The 18,055-nt window shown below is 42.2% G+C and overlaps 3 protein-coding genes across 3 annotated transcripts; 2 read left to right on the top strand and 1 right to left on the bottom strand.

The window, feature by feature from the left end:
- Positions 1 to 54: 54 nt before the first annotated feature.
- On the top strand, positions 55 to 5,724 carry cdk2ap2 (cyclin dependent kinase 2 associated protein 2). Its single transcript, XM_063218700.1, has 6 exons — positions 55 to 177; positions 473 to 524; positions 678 to 813; positions 1,134 to 1,225; positions 1,424 to 1,544; positions 5,256 to 5,724. Exons 3-6 carry the CDS (start codon positions 759 to 761, stop codon positions 5,321 to 5,323), a joined length of 336 nt encoding a protein of 111 aa, XP_063074770.1. The 5' UTR covers positions 55 to 177; positions 473 to 524; positions 678 to 758; the 3' UTR covers positions 5,324 to 5,724.
- Positions 5,725 to 5,781: 57 nt separating this feature from the next.
- aip (aryl hydrocarbon receptor interacting protein) lies at positions 5,782 to 10,576 on the bottom strand. Its single transcript, XM_063218698.1, has 7 exons — positions 10,441 to 10,576; positions 9,630 to 9,812; positions 9,247 to 9,435; positions 8,067 to 8,243; positions 7,555 to 7,696; positions 7,213 to 7,433; positions 5,782 to 6,918 (listed from the first exon to the last, which is right to left on the bottom strand). The coding sequence occupies exons 1-7, from the start codon at positions 10,537 to 10,539 to the stop codon at positions 6,913 to 6,915; spliced, it is 1,017 nt and encodes a 338-aa protein (XP_063074768.1). The 5' UTR covers positions 10,540 to 10,576; the 3' UTR covers positions 5,782 to 6,912.
- An 823-nt stretch (positions 10,577 to 11,399) lies between these two features.
- Positions 11,400 to 17,836, top strand: asah1b (N-acylsphingosine amidohydrolase (acid ceramidase) 1b). Its single transcript, XM_063218697.1, has 14 exons — positions 11,400 to 11,837; positions 11,955 to 12,001; positions 12,221 to 12,311; positions 12,500 to 12,586; positions 12,711 to 12,789; positions 13,068 to 13,142; positions 13,235 to 13,280; positions 13,481 to 13,625; positions 14,178 to 14,232; positions 14,399 to 14,480; positions 14,724 to 14,855; positions 15,848 to 15,971; positions 16,151 to 16,207; positions 16,458 to 17,836. Exons 1-14 carry the CDS (start codon positions 11,766 to 11,768, stop codon positions 16,545 to 16,547), a joined length of 1,182 nt encoding a protein of 393 aa, XP_063074767.1. The 5' UTR covers positions 11,400 to 11,765; the 3' UTR covers positions 16,548 to 17,836.
- The last annotated feature ends 219 nt before the right edge of the window (positions 17,837 to 18,055 follow it).

Below are 18,055 nucleotides of genomic sequence, written 5' to 3'. Positions count from 1 at the left end.
AGAACGCGCCAATAATGAGCTTGAGCTGACCACACCTCTGACAGCGCGCAAGGCGTCACGGGAAAAGGAAGCGGTTCTGCGCCCGTCAGTCGACAACACAGCCCAGACGCTCCCACAAAAAAAGATACATTTTCGATACATGTTTAGCTACAGGATTTCCTCATCTCGTCGTCGAAAGTAATTGAAGCAATTTCCCATTAAGTGTTACATCTGATAAAAGATGTAAATTGACAAAAAACGGTATCTTTATTGTTGTCGTCTAGCTTGCAGTTGGCATTTAACAGGCTAACCTGTTAGCTGGAGTGGACTTATCTTTACAGTAGAATCAATTTCGAAACAACTTTCTTTCAGAGATTTCTGCGACAGTGCCAAGGGCCACAACAAGACCATTTGTTGTTTTTGAGTTTGATTTTGTTTTTGAGTTAACTTCACAAAGTGTGCTTACTCGTAAATGTTGCTGAATTATTGCTAGCCATTCAACAAGCGGACGTCGTTCACCTGAGGAGCAACGTCATAACAAGCTGGTAAGAGGCTTGTCTGTTCAGAAATTCACTGCATTTAACTCGAAGTTAAAAAAAAAAAATACTGACGCGTTAACGGTTGTCTTTAATGTGTCAGAATCACTGACACAGCTGCTCTAACACCATTGGTTGTGCGTGTTTTGTTTACCTTCTCAGATTTGCTTCACCAGTTCTACATAGTTGCTGTCAAATAAAACAGGCACCACGGCAGGCCACATAGATTACAGTGAACTGAAGATGAGCTACAAGCCGATAGCACCCGCCCCTTCGGGATCAAATCACACGCCACCAGGTGAGATGTTGTCAGTATTGTCAAAAGAGTTGTGTCGGTCCTAGTTAAACGGATGCGAAGATATGTCAGAAAGATGGAGACCTACACTCCGGCTGTTAAAATTCATTTGGTGCATCCAGTGATCCTAAACTAAAAGGGGTCAGGTGCGACTGTTTTCCACTGTCAATAATCACTGCTGTCAACATACCCATGTAGTACAGAGCAAGCTATGTGCGAATATGAGCCCATCTTAACAGAGCCAACATGTTTAGCCTATCTATCGGGTTGTCATACGATGAATACAGTATAAGCCTGAAAGTTGGATGCTTCCCCCCATACAGGCTCAAGTGTTCCATCCCCCTCCCTTCCCTCGTCGTCCAACTTCAGACCAGCTTTCAGCGATTTTGGTCCACCGTCCATGGGTTTTGTACAGGTAATTCTGTTCCAGCTTGTCAATCACGTGTTAGTAGATATTCACTATTAAACACACTACAGTATTACACAACTCTTGCCTGTCCCATCAGCATACTTTTGAATGATCACACTCATGACATGGCTGTATGAACTTGTCCATGTCCTAAAACTATTTCTGTGGTCACTCTGTTTAAATGTCTGTCTTGTTTGTTTTCAGCCTGTTAAAGTATCTCAGGGTTCCACCTACAGTGAACTGCTGTCTGTCATTGAGGAAATGGGTCGTGAGATCCGACCCACTTACGCTGGAAGCAAGAGTGCAATGGAGAGACTTAAGAGAGGTAACCTTTACTTGGCACGTTTGCGTGTCTGCCATATGACTGCTGCCTTAAAGCGGTTCCACAGACATGCTACTGAAACATTCTGAAGTTAAGTCTGGATTCGTTGATGTGGGAAGCAGAGATTAATAGAATGTTAGGATTAACAACATGCGTGACACATCTAGATATATTTACTTTCCACTGAACAGTGTACAGAGAAATTGTTTCCTAAGGTGCTTAAAGGTCAGCTGCCTAAGATTTCCTTTCATTTCATCAAACTTGCAAGAGCAGAAAAGTGGCAATACAAATACACAACTGACTACAGTTTAACAGCACATTAAGACTTTACAGGCGAGACCTTCAAGGGCTCATATTCACATTTTACTTGTAAAATATTGTGCTGGTTCATTGTATATGTACATAATGCAAAATACAATGTTTTTGGGTAGGCATTCAAACTTCAGAGATAAATGTTGCCTCTGTAGTGATACTAGTACTTTTGTGATGCGGGGATACTGCTTTGTTTAAATGGATTTCTAAGTGAGGGGTAAATTAGTTTGCAATCAGTTGTAATTAGACCAATTAGACTTTTTGAGTGCTCTTCAACATTTTATGAACAACCTCGCAAACTCAATGGCTGATCATATGATCATAAAATCAATCAATTAATTACGACCTAGTCACCCTCACAACCAAACACGTTTTCAGTGCATGTGGATGGGTCACCATCACCAGATAGACTTCGTACATGTGTAATTGAGGTGTTCCCGCACAGTTCGTCCCCCTCTGGCCACGAACTTGCCACCTCCTACTCAGCGCATCAGTTCGGAATGGGAGGCACAGTACGATACCGCTGAGCTTAAAGTGGAAATGAAGCAGTGACCTAATATAGGGGTCTATAACACCAGTAAGATAAGCCAGCAAATATATATATTTTTTTGAAGTCTGAAATTTAAGCCGTTAATAAAAAAATAAAGCACAAACACGTAACGTTTCTGTTAACGTTTCCAGCCAACAGCGGGTGACGTCACGCGAATGGTAGTCTCCTATTCTAATGCTGTTATGATAGTAGTGAATTAAACATTTGGGACTTGCGTGGCTGATTATGAGCTTATTTGCTTAACCCAAATGAAGCAAGAATACGTGTTTGGGTGGGACAGAACAAATATGAGGCATGAAGGCAGACAAGACATCCCATCACATGAACCACAGGTAAACAAGCAGCTTTTTTTTTGCTAAGGTGAAGCTAACACATTTTGGTATGAGCCAACATGATCACTATTCATAATCGTGCGATGTCGTGCAATGTTGCAGTTCCCTACCTTCATCTTCCGATGATTTCGCCAACATTTTCCAAGCACCTGAATTAGGCTACTTTGACATGTCCGTGCCCACGTTTATCGGTGTTATCAAGTCAACAATAATACAAGGCAACAACGCTATTCCAGCGAGTTTGAGGATGCATCCGCGACTTCAATAACATAATAATGTACTACAATAGATGCAGCTACTTTAAGCATGCCATAACTTAATGTAGGCCATGATAGTTTAACGTGTCATTTCCCGTGGCATCAACTTCAAATCCCCAAAGCTCCTCCAACTCCGAGAGCGAGACGAGAGAGGGGATGGGATAGCCACACACACAGGCTGCGTCCCTTCCCTTCACAAAGCTTTCCAAACTTCCGCCAATTTTGCAAGTTATTTTCTATTACTGAATTGAACCACATAGCCAACTTAAAGACATGGGCTTTCAGATTAGCGTCCAACAATGCAGGAAAAAGACGTTATTGGTGACGGTCTGTCACTACAAACCTATGAGATCGAGCAGCCCCAGTCCTGACTCCTGTCCTATGGTGGATGCAATGGGTGGATGGCTGCAGCTATCCCACCATGCTCGTAGCAAAGGCTTTTTGACACAAAGTGATAATGACACTTGGCATTTCTCTTTCATCTGATAGTAGGTATATAACATAGAAAACCCAGGGACAATGTAAAATGAACCCCTTGTCCTTCTTCAATTTTACTGCCACGATTAGAGTCAGTTAGCGCTGTAGTTAGCACACGCTAACGTTAAGTGAATGGAAGGCTACATTAGCCACCAAGTTCTACCATTCGCGTTACGTAGGCGGCGAACATGGCTGCGCCCTTGTGGCGAAACTCGGTAATAACATGTCATTTTTCAGCAAAACTACTTAAAAGTGCAGTTCAATGAACATCCATTCGTTTATGAAAATAAATAAGCCGCCAAAAAATGATAATAGTTGTCAGTGCTTCATTTCCACTTTAAGGGCTGGTCCGATAGCCCAACGCTACTGCACTGTATTGAGGCTTCAGGAGGGAGGTTTACTAACCTTCCACACCACACTCTGCTAGTTGGTCTCCGCAGAGAGAGTTTATGGGTAATACGAGAGAGGAATCTCGCTACTTTTTCCGGGTGGTACTGTCCACTAAGTGGCGCCATCCAGACAGCGCAGAGGAGCGCCAAGGAGCGCAGAGGCTGTTGAAATGAATGGGGTCGCATGGAGCTCAACCACGATGCTGCCATTGCTTTGGGAGAGAATTGGTATCATCGTTTCATTTTATTTTTCCAAAAGGCAGGATAGATTATCCTTTCAAACAGCAGTTAGTTTGAATGTTTAAACTTGCTGGATCTTTGTAAAATACGTCTTTATTGTCAATATGACGTCACGAGTGGCTTCACACACTGCGTTTAGATTGGTCGGCCGGCTGCATTGCTGTGATCACGACGACCGTAAAGCAATTTTGTTAGCAAGATGCTAGCGGAGCCTGACTCATAAATGCCAACGCTGTAGGAAATCAGAAGGACATAATTCCCAGGTTATTGTACATTTCATTGAAATCCACATTGGTTTCTCAGAACTTACAGTAATATTGTCAAGTTTCGGCATACAGTGAGCACAATTGTCAGTTATTAGCGCCAGCCTTATGAGCTCTGCTGTCTCGACAGCGCTCCCTAGGTGAACTGCAGGCACGGGTTTGAGGGCGAGATTCAACACTGTATGTAAACCCACTGTGGTCTCCGTTACACGGACCAAGAAAAGAGGCCTCTCTTAAACTGAATTCACTTGTTGCCCGAGATCTCCCATCAGCCAATAGAATTGTACGTCTCTGCAATGCAAGACCTTCTATTTAGCGGCAAGTGGAGTCCAAGCCATGTGATGTCTCAGGTTCCCACTTAAAATTGTTTATATCTTTGCACATCTAAGTAGGAAGCAGTTAGTGATTAACAACTGTACTCAGCTTTACAGGTAGGCCCTAGTGATGGCATTTTTCTAGCCCAAGTGCTGGGTTGCCATATAGATATAGGATCACGTCTGGTTGGTCATTGCACACTCCAATTCTAGTTGTATCTAACACAAGCAGGTAATTGGAGTGCTTCTGGGTCTTCACCTTTTTCCTTGGTGCTCTTCAGTGCAGGGGCTCTCAAACCTGGTCCAGGTAGACAAATGCTGAGGCACTCAAGGTTGCAATTTTATTTACTTTTTTATTTGGCTACAATGCCTACGCGTTTCGGCCCTAATGGCCTTCTTCAGGGCGTATCTCTTGATACGCTCTGAAGAAGGCCATAGGGCCGATAGCATTTGTCATTTGTCCACCTGGATCTGGTTATGTCTACTTGCCTGCTGTGAGGAGTGTACCATATGAAGAGGACAGGTAAACACATCAATTTATTTGGAATACTGCTGATGGAAATGCTTTTTTTCTTTGCAGGTATCATCCACGCACGGGCGCTTGTAAGAGAATGCCTGGCTGAGACTGAGAGAAGTGCTCGCACATAACCCCTTCGCCACCACAATTTCTGCCATCCCCTCCTCCCCGCTCTAGTTCCTTCACTTGCTCCTTTCAATGGGCGGAATAGGTATTGAACACATACCCATATGTTTTTGTCAGTTGTTGGGCTGCTGACATAAAATTTCGTGTTCAGTTGAAAATGACTTTTCTCAAGAAAGAGAAAAAGATGCATTCAAAACATATTCCCCTGGTATACACTTTCCATGTCACACATGCAGTTCCGCCCACCCATCCTTGATGTTGGTGTGGTCAAACCCAACCTCACTTTTTCAGTTTTCAGATAGAGCCTGTTCTGCTATGCTTTTAGTGTGGCAATTTTGTAATCCTGATTTTTTGCAGTTTCAGTACTTGTATCAAGAATAAAGTGAATTGTTGATAGAAAAATATACATTTGGTCTCTTTTTCCATTAAGTACTGATGTGACATAGTAGTGGCCATGGAGCAATCAAACTGTATGAGAACTCTTTATTTGATCTCAGTTACAAATGACAAGAAAACGCTTCACTGGTTCTCCAGAAACCTTATTTTAAAAGCATATTTTGGAGGCAATATGACAATTGTTATTATGATTTAAAAAAAACTTGAACATAAAACTGAAGTATGGTGCACTGTACTTGGCCAATGGTAAAGCTTACTTTACAACACAAGTCCTGGAACTTAAAAAAAAAAAAAAAAAAAACTACATGGATGGTTGCTAGAACTGGTTGCAAGGAATGCATCCCTGTCCTTCCATTCAACGCCACTCAAAAGTTGACTTAATGTCAAACGCAAAGATTACAGTGAATACAGAGGATAACATAACAGCTTGTGAATTCATAGTACTTAAAAGAGCATAAATATGACAAAAATAGGCATAAATGAATAACATGAAGTGCTGATGATGAGGGTAAATATTAGCAGAAGGATGTGAGCTGTAGTCCAGAGCAGAATAATAGTATTCAATCTTCCTGGTCGCACTGATTGTCTTATCACTTAAAATGTGGAGCCCCAGGGCCGGATTAACGCACAGGCTAGATATGGCTGCAGCCTAGGGGCCCCCACCTACCAGGGGGGCCCTGATTGGCCAGAGGTGAAAAATGCAGAATTTTGACCCAATGCAACATTGAAAAATGTATCTATTGTGTTCAGTACAGTTGGTAGACAAGTTGCCCTCAATTCCTAGCTTGTAATTATGACATTGTCTATGTAATTTTCCTGGAAAATTTGCCTTTCAGGGGCCCCCAAAACAACCTGTAACCTAGGGGCCCCGGGCAATGTTAATCCGGCCCTGTGAAGCCCTACCACCAGCATTATGTTCCCGTTGGCAACTGCTGTCCAGGATTCTTTTTCGGTCGTGAGAGGCAAAAGGTTCTAGCGGTGCAATAGTAGGACCAAAATGAATGTGGGGTGGTTCGTGTCCTGTTCTGTTGATTCCTGGACATGAGTGACTGCAGTTCAGTGAAATCGGGACGTGTGGTGCACAGATGGGGTGTGTGAAGGTTCTTTGAATAAAATATATTTTAAACCACCGGTTCCACATTCCCGCTGCTGCTGCTGCTGCTGCTTGTCCACATTCACAGCTTACAGAAAGGACAATTTAGCTCTGGAAAACACAAAAAGATCATTAGCCACACCACAAAGTTTACAGGGCAAGGAATTTAAGCAAGAAATAATCAATCACCTAATAATAAACGACAGCATGCTTTAGCAAACAGTAAACAACAGCCTAATACAAATTACACTTATCAGAACACTACACTGATTGTACACACAGTGCCCTATCATCAATAAGTGTCATAATTTGGACAGTAGTACACATCTGAACAACTGTTGATTTCTGATTATTAAGGATTTTACATTTGTGTTTCGTCTTAGGGACTCGTTAGACTCGTCTTACCGAGGTGGCTGTGGCACCAACGCCAAACAGATTCTTGTATCGGCCCTTTTCCTCTTTCTGCTTTTCGCGAATGCGCTCCTCCATGGCCCTGAGCTCACGGGCCACTGACTGCCCCAGGCTGGGATCCAGCTCCACCACCTTGGCAAAATCAGCTCGTGCCTCCGTCTCATTCCATACTGCTGCGTTGGCTTTCCCGCGCTTGAAATAGGCCTTCACATTGTCTACGATAAAGACCAATGATCAGAGTCACAGGTTGTGGAGCTTTGTAAATACATGCAGACACACACACACACGCACGCACAGGTTTTACAGGAGATGTGAAGGGAGATGTAGATGGCTCACCTTCGTATTTGGAGAGGATAGAGGAGCAGTGGTCCAATACTTCATAGTACTGGCCTTGTACGAGCTTGCACTGGCAGTAGTTGAGCAGTAGCGGTGTGATCTGAGTGTCCAGTCTTATCCAAGACTCATCTCCTGGTCTCTCCTAAGCATCACATCATTGTGCAATTAAGTTAATGTTGTTAGTTTGATGCTAGCCTACTTTTCACAAAGACCAAGCACATCAACAATTAAGTCTCACAACTTCATGCACACATGCTATGGAGCTGTATTAATGGCTCATTCTTTTGAAACTCAGTCTGTAAACCTGAGTTAGTTCTCCCGGCGACATCCGTTTGTCATCATGTGGAGGTCGGGATTTTGCCGAGTAACGACCACAACAGAACAAGCCATAAGTTGTGTGTATTTAACACCCAATGATTTCAGTTACTCACAGCTATTGCTAAAACCCTCTGCTATTGAGTGACTCCAGTGCAGCTTTTCAATGAACTGAATTGAGGTTTTCATGAACTAACCTTCATCTGCAGGTTCTTTAGGCAGGCAATGGCATTATAATACTTTTCGGCAGCTCCCACCAAGTCACCCTGTTTGAAGAGTGCATTGCCCTCTTCATGGAAACCCGGCACTGCATCCAACTTCTCATTATCCGTCATGGCCCAGGTGTCCAGCTGAAAGGAGCCTGGGGTCAAGACCTGATAGACAGGAGAAGAACAGAGCGTGAGGTCAGTCTCTGCTACGAAATGTTGGGGTGGCGTCCGCGCCAATGTCTTTTTCTGAGCGTTTTGCTCGGTGCGTAATTCCAAGAACAGTATGGCGAAAAGGAAGAAAGGAGTCGCAGAAAAGACCTGAATGCAAAATCAAAAACTGTATTAAATAGAGCCAAATAAAGTAAATAAAACCGACAGACCAGGGACAAACGTTTCGGGTCTAGCCCTGGGAACACTGAGGATGGGCTAGACCCGAAACGTTTGTCCCTTGTCTGTCGGTTTTATTTACCTCTTCAGCTTTGTTTAATACAGTTTTTGATTTTGCATTCAGCTCGTGTGCGACTCCTTTCTTCCTTTTCAACAGTCTCTGCTACGAAATAAGGGTGACCCATGACTGAATCTGTGTGCTCATGTTGTTACACAGATTGACAGCATAATGTGTCCAATACAGTCAGGTAACATTTGGGAACTACAAGATTTGCTGAGGCTATTACTATAAATCAAAGTGAAGCAAAGTCATTTCATTTGGAGAATCATCACCTTTAGAAGTTGGGGCTGGTTTTATTTGTCCATCTTAAAGGGGCACAAGGTAAGATGACATAGTTTGCATGCTGCCTGTGGCATGCCTTTCTCAAAATCTACACGTTATGAAAAAAATGCTGTTTAAATAAGCTCGCTGTGAGAATGCTTTTCATCACAGAATGCCAGCAGTTGATACAAATCTGAATGCGGTATGTAAAGCGATTTTTCGTATGAGAAGTGACTGAAATGTTTCCCACGACACTCGTAGTGGACCGCTCTGTCAAAAAGTTAAATTTGGGGTACTCGGCAGATGGACCATGAAAGTGGTCGAGGGAGTCATTGTTCACTTACTAATTACTGAAATAAGCATCGGCTGATCTCGGGACAGTGATTAATCAAACTTTTAATCCTACATAGAGCCCCTTTAAGTAGGCCAGGCATGTAATAGACTGGCAGGTAGCCTCACCTGTAAGAGTTCTATAGTGAAGACCAGAGGCTGGGGGTCGGCCTGCAAGTGGTCCAGGTCGTGATGGCCCGTGGAGTGATGGGAGTGTATCTGGGCGATGCCACAGCAGTGTCGCTGGCCCTCAAGGGGGTCTTTGCCTGCCCTGATGTTCCTCAAGGACTGAGAGACCAGGGGGTACAATGCTGTGTGCTAAACAAATGACACAAAAAAGAACATGAGCTGCATCATCTTCGGCGTTGTCATGTACACAAGTATCCACACAAAGAGCCTGACAACATGCTCTTCAACATAATTGTATGACAAATTTATCACAGTGTGTAGCACCGTTTTTGCAGATTATACTGCATCTCAATGCATTCAAACTGAGAATAGGCAATACTAACCTTAACATCGCAGGTGAATTCTGCAATTTCACCCTCCCTCATAGTCATGACTATACGCTCCCAGACAGGTAGTTTGAATTTCTTCCCCATGATGAGTTCCATGGGTTTGTTCTGGCATTCTTCTGTCCGGGAATCATCCAGCATAGTGCCATTGCAGAGACTGGTGCGATAGTGGAATTTTACCTGAGCAAACAACAAAACCAATCATACTTCATAGGATGGGTCATGTTTAATTTACTATTAGGCTACTACACAGCAGGATCTGGAATGTTTGCTGTGCAAAGGCATGATCATCGAAACGAAATAGTCAAAACAAACAAAAACAACAAACAAATGGTTAGCTTAACCATGATATTTTTGATATGCTAACCCCAACAGCTAACTTGCAGGGAGGAGGATTGCAGTGTTTTGAATGGCGCTTTCCAGTGTCAGTCAACACAGCTGACCTGTCAGAAAGCCTACAGTGGCATCAGACACACGTCTTCCAATGAGCGTGTCCTACATAGAAAACCCTCCCCATTGAAGAAACAACCTTTTGGGTCCATCGGTGGCACATACAATATCATTATCCACTATTTACAGCATCAAATTGTTTGCCTAGTAATAGATAAGCAAAGTCATTGTATCAGAAAGTGTTGCCCCGTTCGTCTTGTTTGCATAGAATGGGCCTACATAGGTAGCGCTACACAGTTAGCCATTCCAGTTACATTGGACATCCAGCTAGTTAGCGGAGTCTCCTTCCATTGTTCTGCACATACAGATACTCCAACGCATACAAATCTGTTTACATCCAGAGCGACAGATCAATTACCTTAGTTCCATCGATAAATGATGGCAGTTCTCCTCTGCCTGGGGAGACAACTTTCTTCTGTATTCCTTCCGCGCTAAGCCCGACCGCTATCTCCTCCATCGTTGCTCGCAAACACACTAGCGCCCAGGGAAGTGTGTGGGAGGGTCCTCGGAAAACGTCGAGAAATCAGCTTCCCCGAGAAACATCGAAGATGTACGATGTGTCACGAATGGATTTGTCCCCCTTGAAATAAAATGGTCGGCTAATAATATATTAAACGCCATACTAAATTCAGTTTGATGCGTGTAGGCCTATGGTAGTGTGTGTAAAGGCGTATTTTACTCAGGGGTGGAAAGTAACTAATTACATTTACTCAAGTAGGCCTGGGCAACTTGAGTAGCTTTGAGTAGGTACTTTGTACTTTTTAAGCACTTTGCAATTACACTGGAACCTGGTCTGAGTACTGAGTAAAAAAATAGACAAAATGCCATGCAAAAAAATGCCAATATGCCGGAAATGAAAGATTATGCAGGATGGTAGGCTACAGCATTTCCACTATTGTACTATCTTGGATCAATGCATTGGATGATGGCTGGTGCCAAGGAAGAGATTGATTATGGACATTGAGAGTAAATAGAATAGAATTCTATTTACGGTCAATGATTATGGAGGATGATATTCAAGAAAAAGAAACATCGAGAGGAAAGCTAATTGAAAATAACTAAGGACTTTTACTCAAATTGCATATTTAAGTGAAGTACTTTTTACTTTTACTTGAGTAGATTTTTAGATAGGTAGGCCTTTTACTTTGACTTGAGTAGATTTTTAGATAGGTAGGCCTTTTACTTTGACTTGAGTAGGATTTAGGCAAAGTAAATACTTTTACTTGAGTACAAATTTTCTGTACTCTTTCCACCTCTGGTTTTACTTTAGCCTTATAATTCAGTTAACACTCTGAGGAAAAGCAAAAGTTTTGGTCAAGCAAATGTGCCATGCAAACCTCCAACTAAACTACACAGACGTCCTATCGTCGAGCAGGTGTTAGGTCACCTGTGGTCACATGACTTTCTCACATGTTTCCTTAGCCTACATTTAGGTTTTAGGACTGTGGGGGCAATAGTTGAAACCACATAATGTCAAGGAAGACTCAAAGGGCTGTGGTTGAACAACGCCCGTAGTCTACTCAATCTCCTCGTGTTTTCGGGCTATTTCTTAGTTGTGAAACATTCATGCCTCTGACGGCGCAGTCCAGTAGGCGAATTAGTCAGATCACGAGAACAGAGAGACTTCCGCCTTTCCTTCAGTAGTAGATTCTACATCGCCCTGTCTTCACAGACCTGGACAAAATGTCCCTTTTGTCTGTTTGCATTTTCTTGACTTCGACATTGACAGTTGTATCGACGCAGTACATTCCACCGGTGAGTAAACATAATTCAATATTTCATTGAAAGAGACATTAAAGTTTTTCCTAGCAGCCTAAACAAGTTCACACTTACAGATCTCTTGATAGCCTAATGTTTACCTTGTCTCATTAGTACACAGAAGAATGCAGAACTGGCATGTATCCACCTCAGGGTCCAACGTATGTATTATGTCTTTGTTAATATTATTTCTTTCTATTTCTTCTACAATTTGGCATATGTTTTGTCTTTTGTATAGTATGGTCTTGTGGTGACTGGTTCAACCAGATGGATAGGCCTATTCAGTTCTGCCTCATCATCCAATGTAGGCTAATGTTACAGAACAAAAACACAAAAACAAATCAATGTCTTAAGAGGCTAACAGACTTTCCATTTGGCAGGTTCAAAGGTGCAGTTACCTTGTACACAGTTGACCTAGATTTGCCCCCAAGCAAACGATGGACAGCCCTAATGACAGACAAAAAGGATGAGGTGAGTGATTCATTTAAAGGTTGTTCTTTGCTTTCCTTGTGTGGATAAATAGGCTATTCAATATTCCATGTGCTCAAATAGTTGCATTGATGTTAGATCTGTCCCAGACACTATCTGAACGACCGAAGTGATCCCAACCCCTCCCCAGTAATTCTGTTGTTGATGTTGTTTGTGTTTTTTGTTTTTAGATGTCCAGCATGATCAAAGTTATAAAGGATTTGGCAGATGCCTTTGTTCCCAGTGGGAAACTAATTGAGTTTGTTGACGCATTTCTGGTAAGGAGCAGTCATGTAATAAAAAAACACTCATCAGAAAAGTATCCTTGTTAAACTACATTCAGTGAATACGCATTGCACACCCCATCACCACTGACTGACCTCTTGTCATCTGTTTACTTAGCCTCTAATCGTCGATACTCTTCCATATCCATTCAACGAGGAACTCAAAGGAATAGCGTCAGCCACTGGGGTGCCTCTGGGTAGGTGAAAATCCCCATAATAAAGTCCATATTACTGAGGACAGGGTGCGATTTGTCTGAAAACCAGAAGGGGGGATGAGTTTCAGATTTTAAGCAAAATCAATGGAATTACATTGAACTGTGATTAAAATCATGTAGGAAAAGTGGCAATATCAAAATCAGAATGGGGGACAATCACCCCCATCCCCCCCTACAAATCGCACCCTGAGTGAGGACATATTACGGGTAGTAATGTAGTGTGATTTTTTTTTTGACAAGTTAATCCTTGCTCCTTGCAGGTGAGGTGGCACTTTTTAATCTCTTCTATGAAGTGTTCACTGTGTGCACTTCAATTGTTGCAGAAGACCCGGATGGTAAGTACTTGGTGCCAGAGAACAACATTCTGGACGATGCCCATATGTATATCATTTCCATTATTTTTGATCATGTGTGTTATTTCTACAAGGTAATTTGATCCATGGCAGAAATTTGGACTTTGGACTGTTCTTGGGGTAAGACACTAAGTTACTATGGTTTACAACAAAAAGTAGAATCATGAAACCTAAATCCAGAGCATGTGTACAACAGCACTTAAATTGTTTGAATACATAGTTGCTTCATATCCGTTGATATGTGGGCAATTGCTGATATGGCCACTGTATGAACTTTGTTCACCTAGCAGCTGTGTGATCCCTGGCATGTTGTGTTGTAGGTGGGACGTAAAGAACAAGACATGGGCGATCACTGAGAAGCTGAGGCCCCTGGTTGTTAACGTTGACTTCCAAAGGGGCAACCACACCGTCTTCAAGTCCACAGCCCTTGCTGGATACGTGGGCATGCTGACGGGCATGAAACCAGTAAGTGGAGGCCCTGCCGTGGCTTAGTGGTGGGGCACTCGTCTACTATGCGGCCGATCCGGGTTCGATTCCCGGCCCGAGTCCTTTGCCGGCCCTTCCCTGTCTCCTCACTCGCTTCCTGTCACCATCTTCATAAATATAGTCAAAAAGACCAAAAAAATATCTTTAAAAAAAAAACAGTGAGTGGAGATTAGTGGCAGGAGATCAGTATAGAGCAGCACCTTGTTGCTGGAATGCCCTGAGCTTGTAAGCTCATGCTGGCCCAGTGAAATTTCACTGATTTACGGCAGAATCAGCCATTGTTGTGGTAAACATTCTGTGATTAAAGGGATTTTTTTGCCACGTGGATTTTACAATATGCACCCATTCAGAGTAGCTTCTGTTTATAAAACAGACACGTTCCCTGCATACTGTTGCTGTTTAATTACTACGTGATGATGCAAGTATTTGGCATTTTGCTTTTTGTGACACTAGCCGTCATTATTTATTTCTAGCCTTCATTAATCTATGATTTTGCTTCATATAAACGTATAATTTCTTTGATTTTTACAGCACTCCTTTTCCCTGACTGTCAATGAGCGCTTCAGTCTGAACGGTGGCTACATTGGTAAGTGCTTCTGCTTTGCTTACATATAGACAATGTTTGCTGTGCATTCAAATTGTTTTCTTCTAGCCTAAAATAAGTCTTCATGGGATTAAGTATTGACTGGAGAACTGTTGAAGGCCAGATCTTGAAATTGCCTATTTGGGTGTCCTGTCCTGTCTCCTCCTAGGTATCATAGAGTGGCTAATGCACCACAGAGATGCTATGTGGATGGGCTTTCTGACGCGCAGTGTTTTGGAAAATGCCACAAGGTAATGACGAAAAGTATACAGTAGTTAAATCTCTCACACATATTCTTCAAAAGAGAGAAATGATGGTGACACCTTGACTTCAGCCTTTACTTAAGCCTTGACCTTGAGGTCCATGAACTCTCTGAAAACAAGGCTTTAAAATCTTTGAAGGCTTCTCAGTAGAAACCTTTTTTCCCCCCAATTGTCCAAGTATTGTTAAACAAATACAGCTGACAAATGTTTTCTTTTTTAAACCATGCACAGCTATGAGGAGGCAAAGGCTGTGCTGTCTACAACAAAGCTGTTGGCTCCGGTCTACTTCATCTTGGGAGGGAACCAGACGGGCCAGGGTTGCATCATCACCCGTGCCAGGAAGGACAATCTGAAACCACTGGAGTGAGTGGAACCCCTCTTGTCACCCCTAACCTATCACATACGCAACAACTAGGCAGGGTCTTTCCCTTTACTCTATGAGCTGAATTGAAGTGTTTTAAGTCTATTGTAAGAATACGGTAGGACGAATGAACCTACGCTTCAGCAGGGTGTATGCAGGGTTTTAAAAAGTATTAAAAGGTGATAAATTAAAAAGCCAACATTTAATGGCCTTAAAAGTAGTAAATTTGCTCAAAAGGTATTATTTTTGGAAAAACTAGGTATTGTTTTTGTAAGTTGTACCATTTTGACCAAAAAAATGATGATTCTGTATCTGAGTGCAGTAATGGGTATGCAATTAGGGCGTCAGGTTGTCAACCTGCCAGGTTGGTGGGATTTCCCCCATCCTCCTCCATGACTGAGGTGACCTGAGCATGGTACCGTCCCGCCGCACTGCTCCCTTTCGGGCGTCTTTGTGCAAAAAACGAAAGTGTAATGTAATGTTAAGGAGGTAGAAATTACAAAAGATGTCTTAATAATACTCGAATCGGAGTGTCGTGATGGTTGTAAAAAAAAAAAAATCTAAAGGTAGTGAAAAAGGGTATTAAATGGTAGTAAATTTGACTTCAAGATTGGTGTATATACCCTGTTCAGGAAGGTTCAAGGTGAAAGTGGTGGTATATCAGTAATCATTCAAAATATTTGGTGTGTGTGGAATGTAACTAGACTAGACTAACCCCCCCCCCCTGTGATAAGATGCACCCTTTTCCTTTGTTCTGAGTACCACGCACTGATGGCTTAAGAGCCGAAACATTAGCTTGTGGACACGGTGGTAATTTATAAATTATTGACTTACCGGTATATTGTGAGTGCGGATTTTCCCTCTTCTCAAAGTTGGCATCCTTCATCGCGCACCCAAAGTTATACTTTTCTCTCCAGAAGTTGAGCGCGCCCTCTGACTAACTTGTAATGTAACTAGCCATTTGACTTCTGACATACTGTATGTGTTCCTGCAGGCTGAACTCAAAGCAGGGCAGGTGGTACCTGCTGCAGACCAACTATGACCACTGGAAGAAGCCGCTGTTCCTCGATGACCGTAGGACACCTGGCATGAAGTGCATGAATCAAACCCTACAGTCGGTAAGTTGATCATTTGTGGACTATTAGTCCTGTACTTTATTTTGCTAAGGACAACTGCCAGTGTAAGTTTAAAAAAAATGGAAGTCGTGCTACTGTATGCTGAAATAAATGAACTAAAACTCAGTCCAGCATTAGAAAGAAAAAGTGTATTAGTATTAAGTGACTGATTGTTTTTGCAGAACATCTCTTGGAAGAGCCTGTATGATGTGCTGTCAACTAAGCCAGTTTTGAACAAGGTGAGTCACTATTAATTTAGAAATTGTATCTCGCCTCAATTATTTAAATGTGTTGATGTCTAAAGAGGAAATTAGTACTAGAAATAGTAACTGGAAATCACATGCTTCTGTGCCACTGTGTAATTACTTATTTGAAGTAACGTTAGTGACTTGAATGCTGTAAAATAGCAAATCAAGATGCATACACACCCATACCTTTTTAAAAGTGCTAGTTTTTTCACATTACATTTCCCCCTACTCCTTTCCACAGCTGACCACCTACACCACATTGATGGACGTATCGAATGGCAAGCTGGAGTCTTTTGTACGAGACTGCCCCAGCCCATGCATGCCATGGTGAAGTTAAAGCCATAGTCCATGTCTCGCGGGCCATTTACGCCCCTTGAGGCCGTTGTATTCGGCCCCCGATGTAATTTTAATGTTATGCAGCTTCACATGAAATATGACATTTTGTAAAGGAATCTTAGAAATTACATTTGCAATACAATGAAGTTATATTCAGGAGAGAGAAGGTGGGGTCTATTTTAAAGGTGGCTGCGGAAGTGTGTGCGGAAATCCTGGTTTGTGTTCATAGTACGGCCATAGAGGTAGAAAATAACACTAGAGAGGACCCCGCCCCCCTTTTTACGGCAATCTGTAGCAGCCATTATCTGTAGGTAGATCAGAGAAATGGAAATAAACGGAGAACGAGGCTCACCTCTGTCAAAAATGGCTTAATCATGTGAAAATGTCCATCAACACACTATACAAGGACAATAGTTTAAGTGTGTTGCCAACTATGTTCATAAAATATATTATTTGATTTTTAAATGTATTTTATCGACTCATATGATTTAAGTAAATATTTAGCCTGACATTTCAAATCTGGTCTTTGATTAAAGTGTTACTTCATATTTACACAGTTTTAGTCAATTTCTTGACAGGGGTGGGCATGTTCTCCATTGACTTGCATTGCCTACACTACCTACGGAAGTTGGGAAGCTCCAGCTGCCATTTCCCAGTGCTGTCGCAAATTGCTGTGTCCTCTCTAGTGTTATTTTCTACCTCTATGAGTACGGCCCTCTGAGGACTTTAACGGCTCTTGGCCTTGGAGGAATTTGAAGTGGCCCCTTGAATGAAAAAGGTTCCCCATCCCTGCCGTAGTGAGATGGCTTATTAAACTATGCAACAATCACAGATAACTGTCAAGAGCCGCAAAAAGCCTTAATATGCAACAGGAATTAGTCAGAACATGTCTGATCAATCTGATCACAGAAATCATGAAATCAGCCATCATTAAGTGACCATTACTACTATTAAGATTTCGATGGCCAGCACATTATTGCACTTTATACGATCTAGCTTTTCTTACCTGTCCCACTACTTGGTACACATGGTGTGGGTTGATTTAAAAACAGTACAGAGATGCCTTTTTATTTAGCATTTTGTAACCTTCAGAGTACCTCAGACGTTACTTACTACATTCTGTATGAATACTTAAAAAAAAATCAATAATTGAAATTGGTCAAATAAAACCAAGAATTTGAAATCATTTGTGCTTTTTTCAAAAGCTGCACTGACGTTAGTTACACTTCATCACATATTTGAATTGTAATTTGACTGCTGTTCCAATAAACACTGGAAAATGTTTTCTGTTGGTCAGTGGAATGATTGGAGTGAGTGATGTGCCCTCATGAGGCACCCGTGCTGATTGCTTTTATTAACTCCATAATAAACCTAGTATCGTTGGTATTAGAATGAAGACAGGCAACCCATTCTGAAAGGTTATGATGCAGGCTCTGATCAGACCCTCTTCTTGGGACAGTGATCTTATGGTATTAAATGTAATGTGTGTGTGTGTGTGTGTGT

This window comes from Engraulis encrasicolus, chromosome 16 (assembly GCF_034702125.1).
Source record: "Engraulis encrasicolus isolate BLACKSEA-1 chromosome 16, IST_EnEncr_1.0, whole genome shotgun sequence".
Classification (NCBI taxonomy): domain Eukaryota; kingdom Metazoa; phylum Chordata; class Actinopteri; order Clupeiformes; family Engraulidae; genus Engraulis; species Engraulis encrasicolus.
Note: the sequence above shows the minus strand (reverse complement) of the source record. Positions and strands in the feature narration are given on the sequence as shown.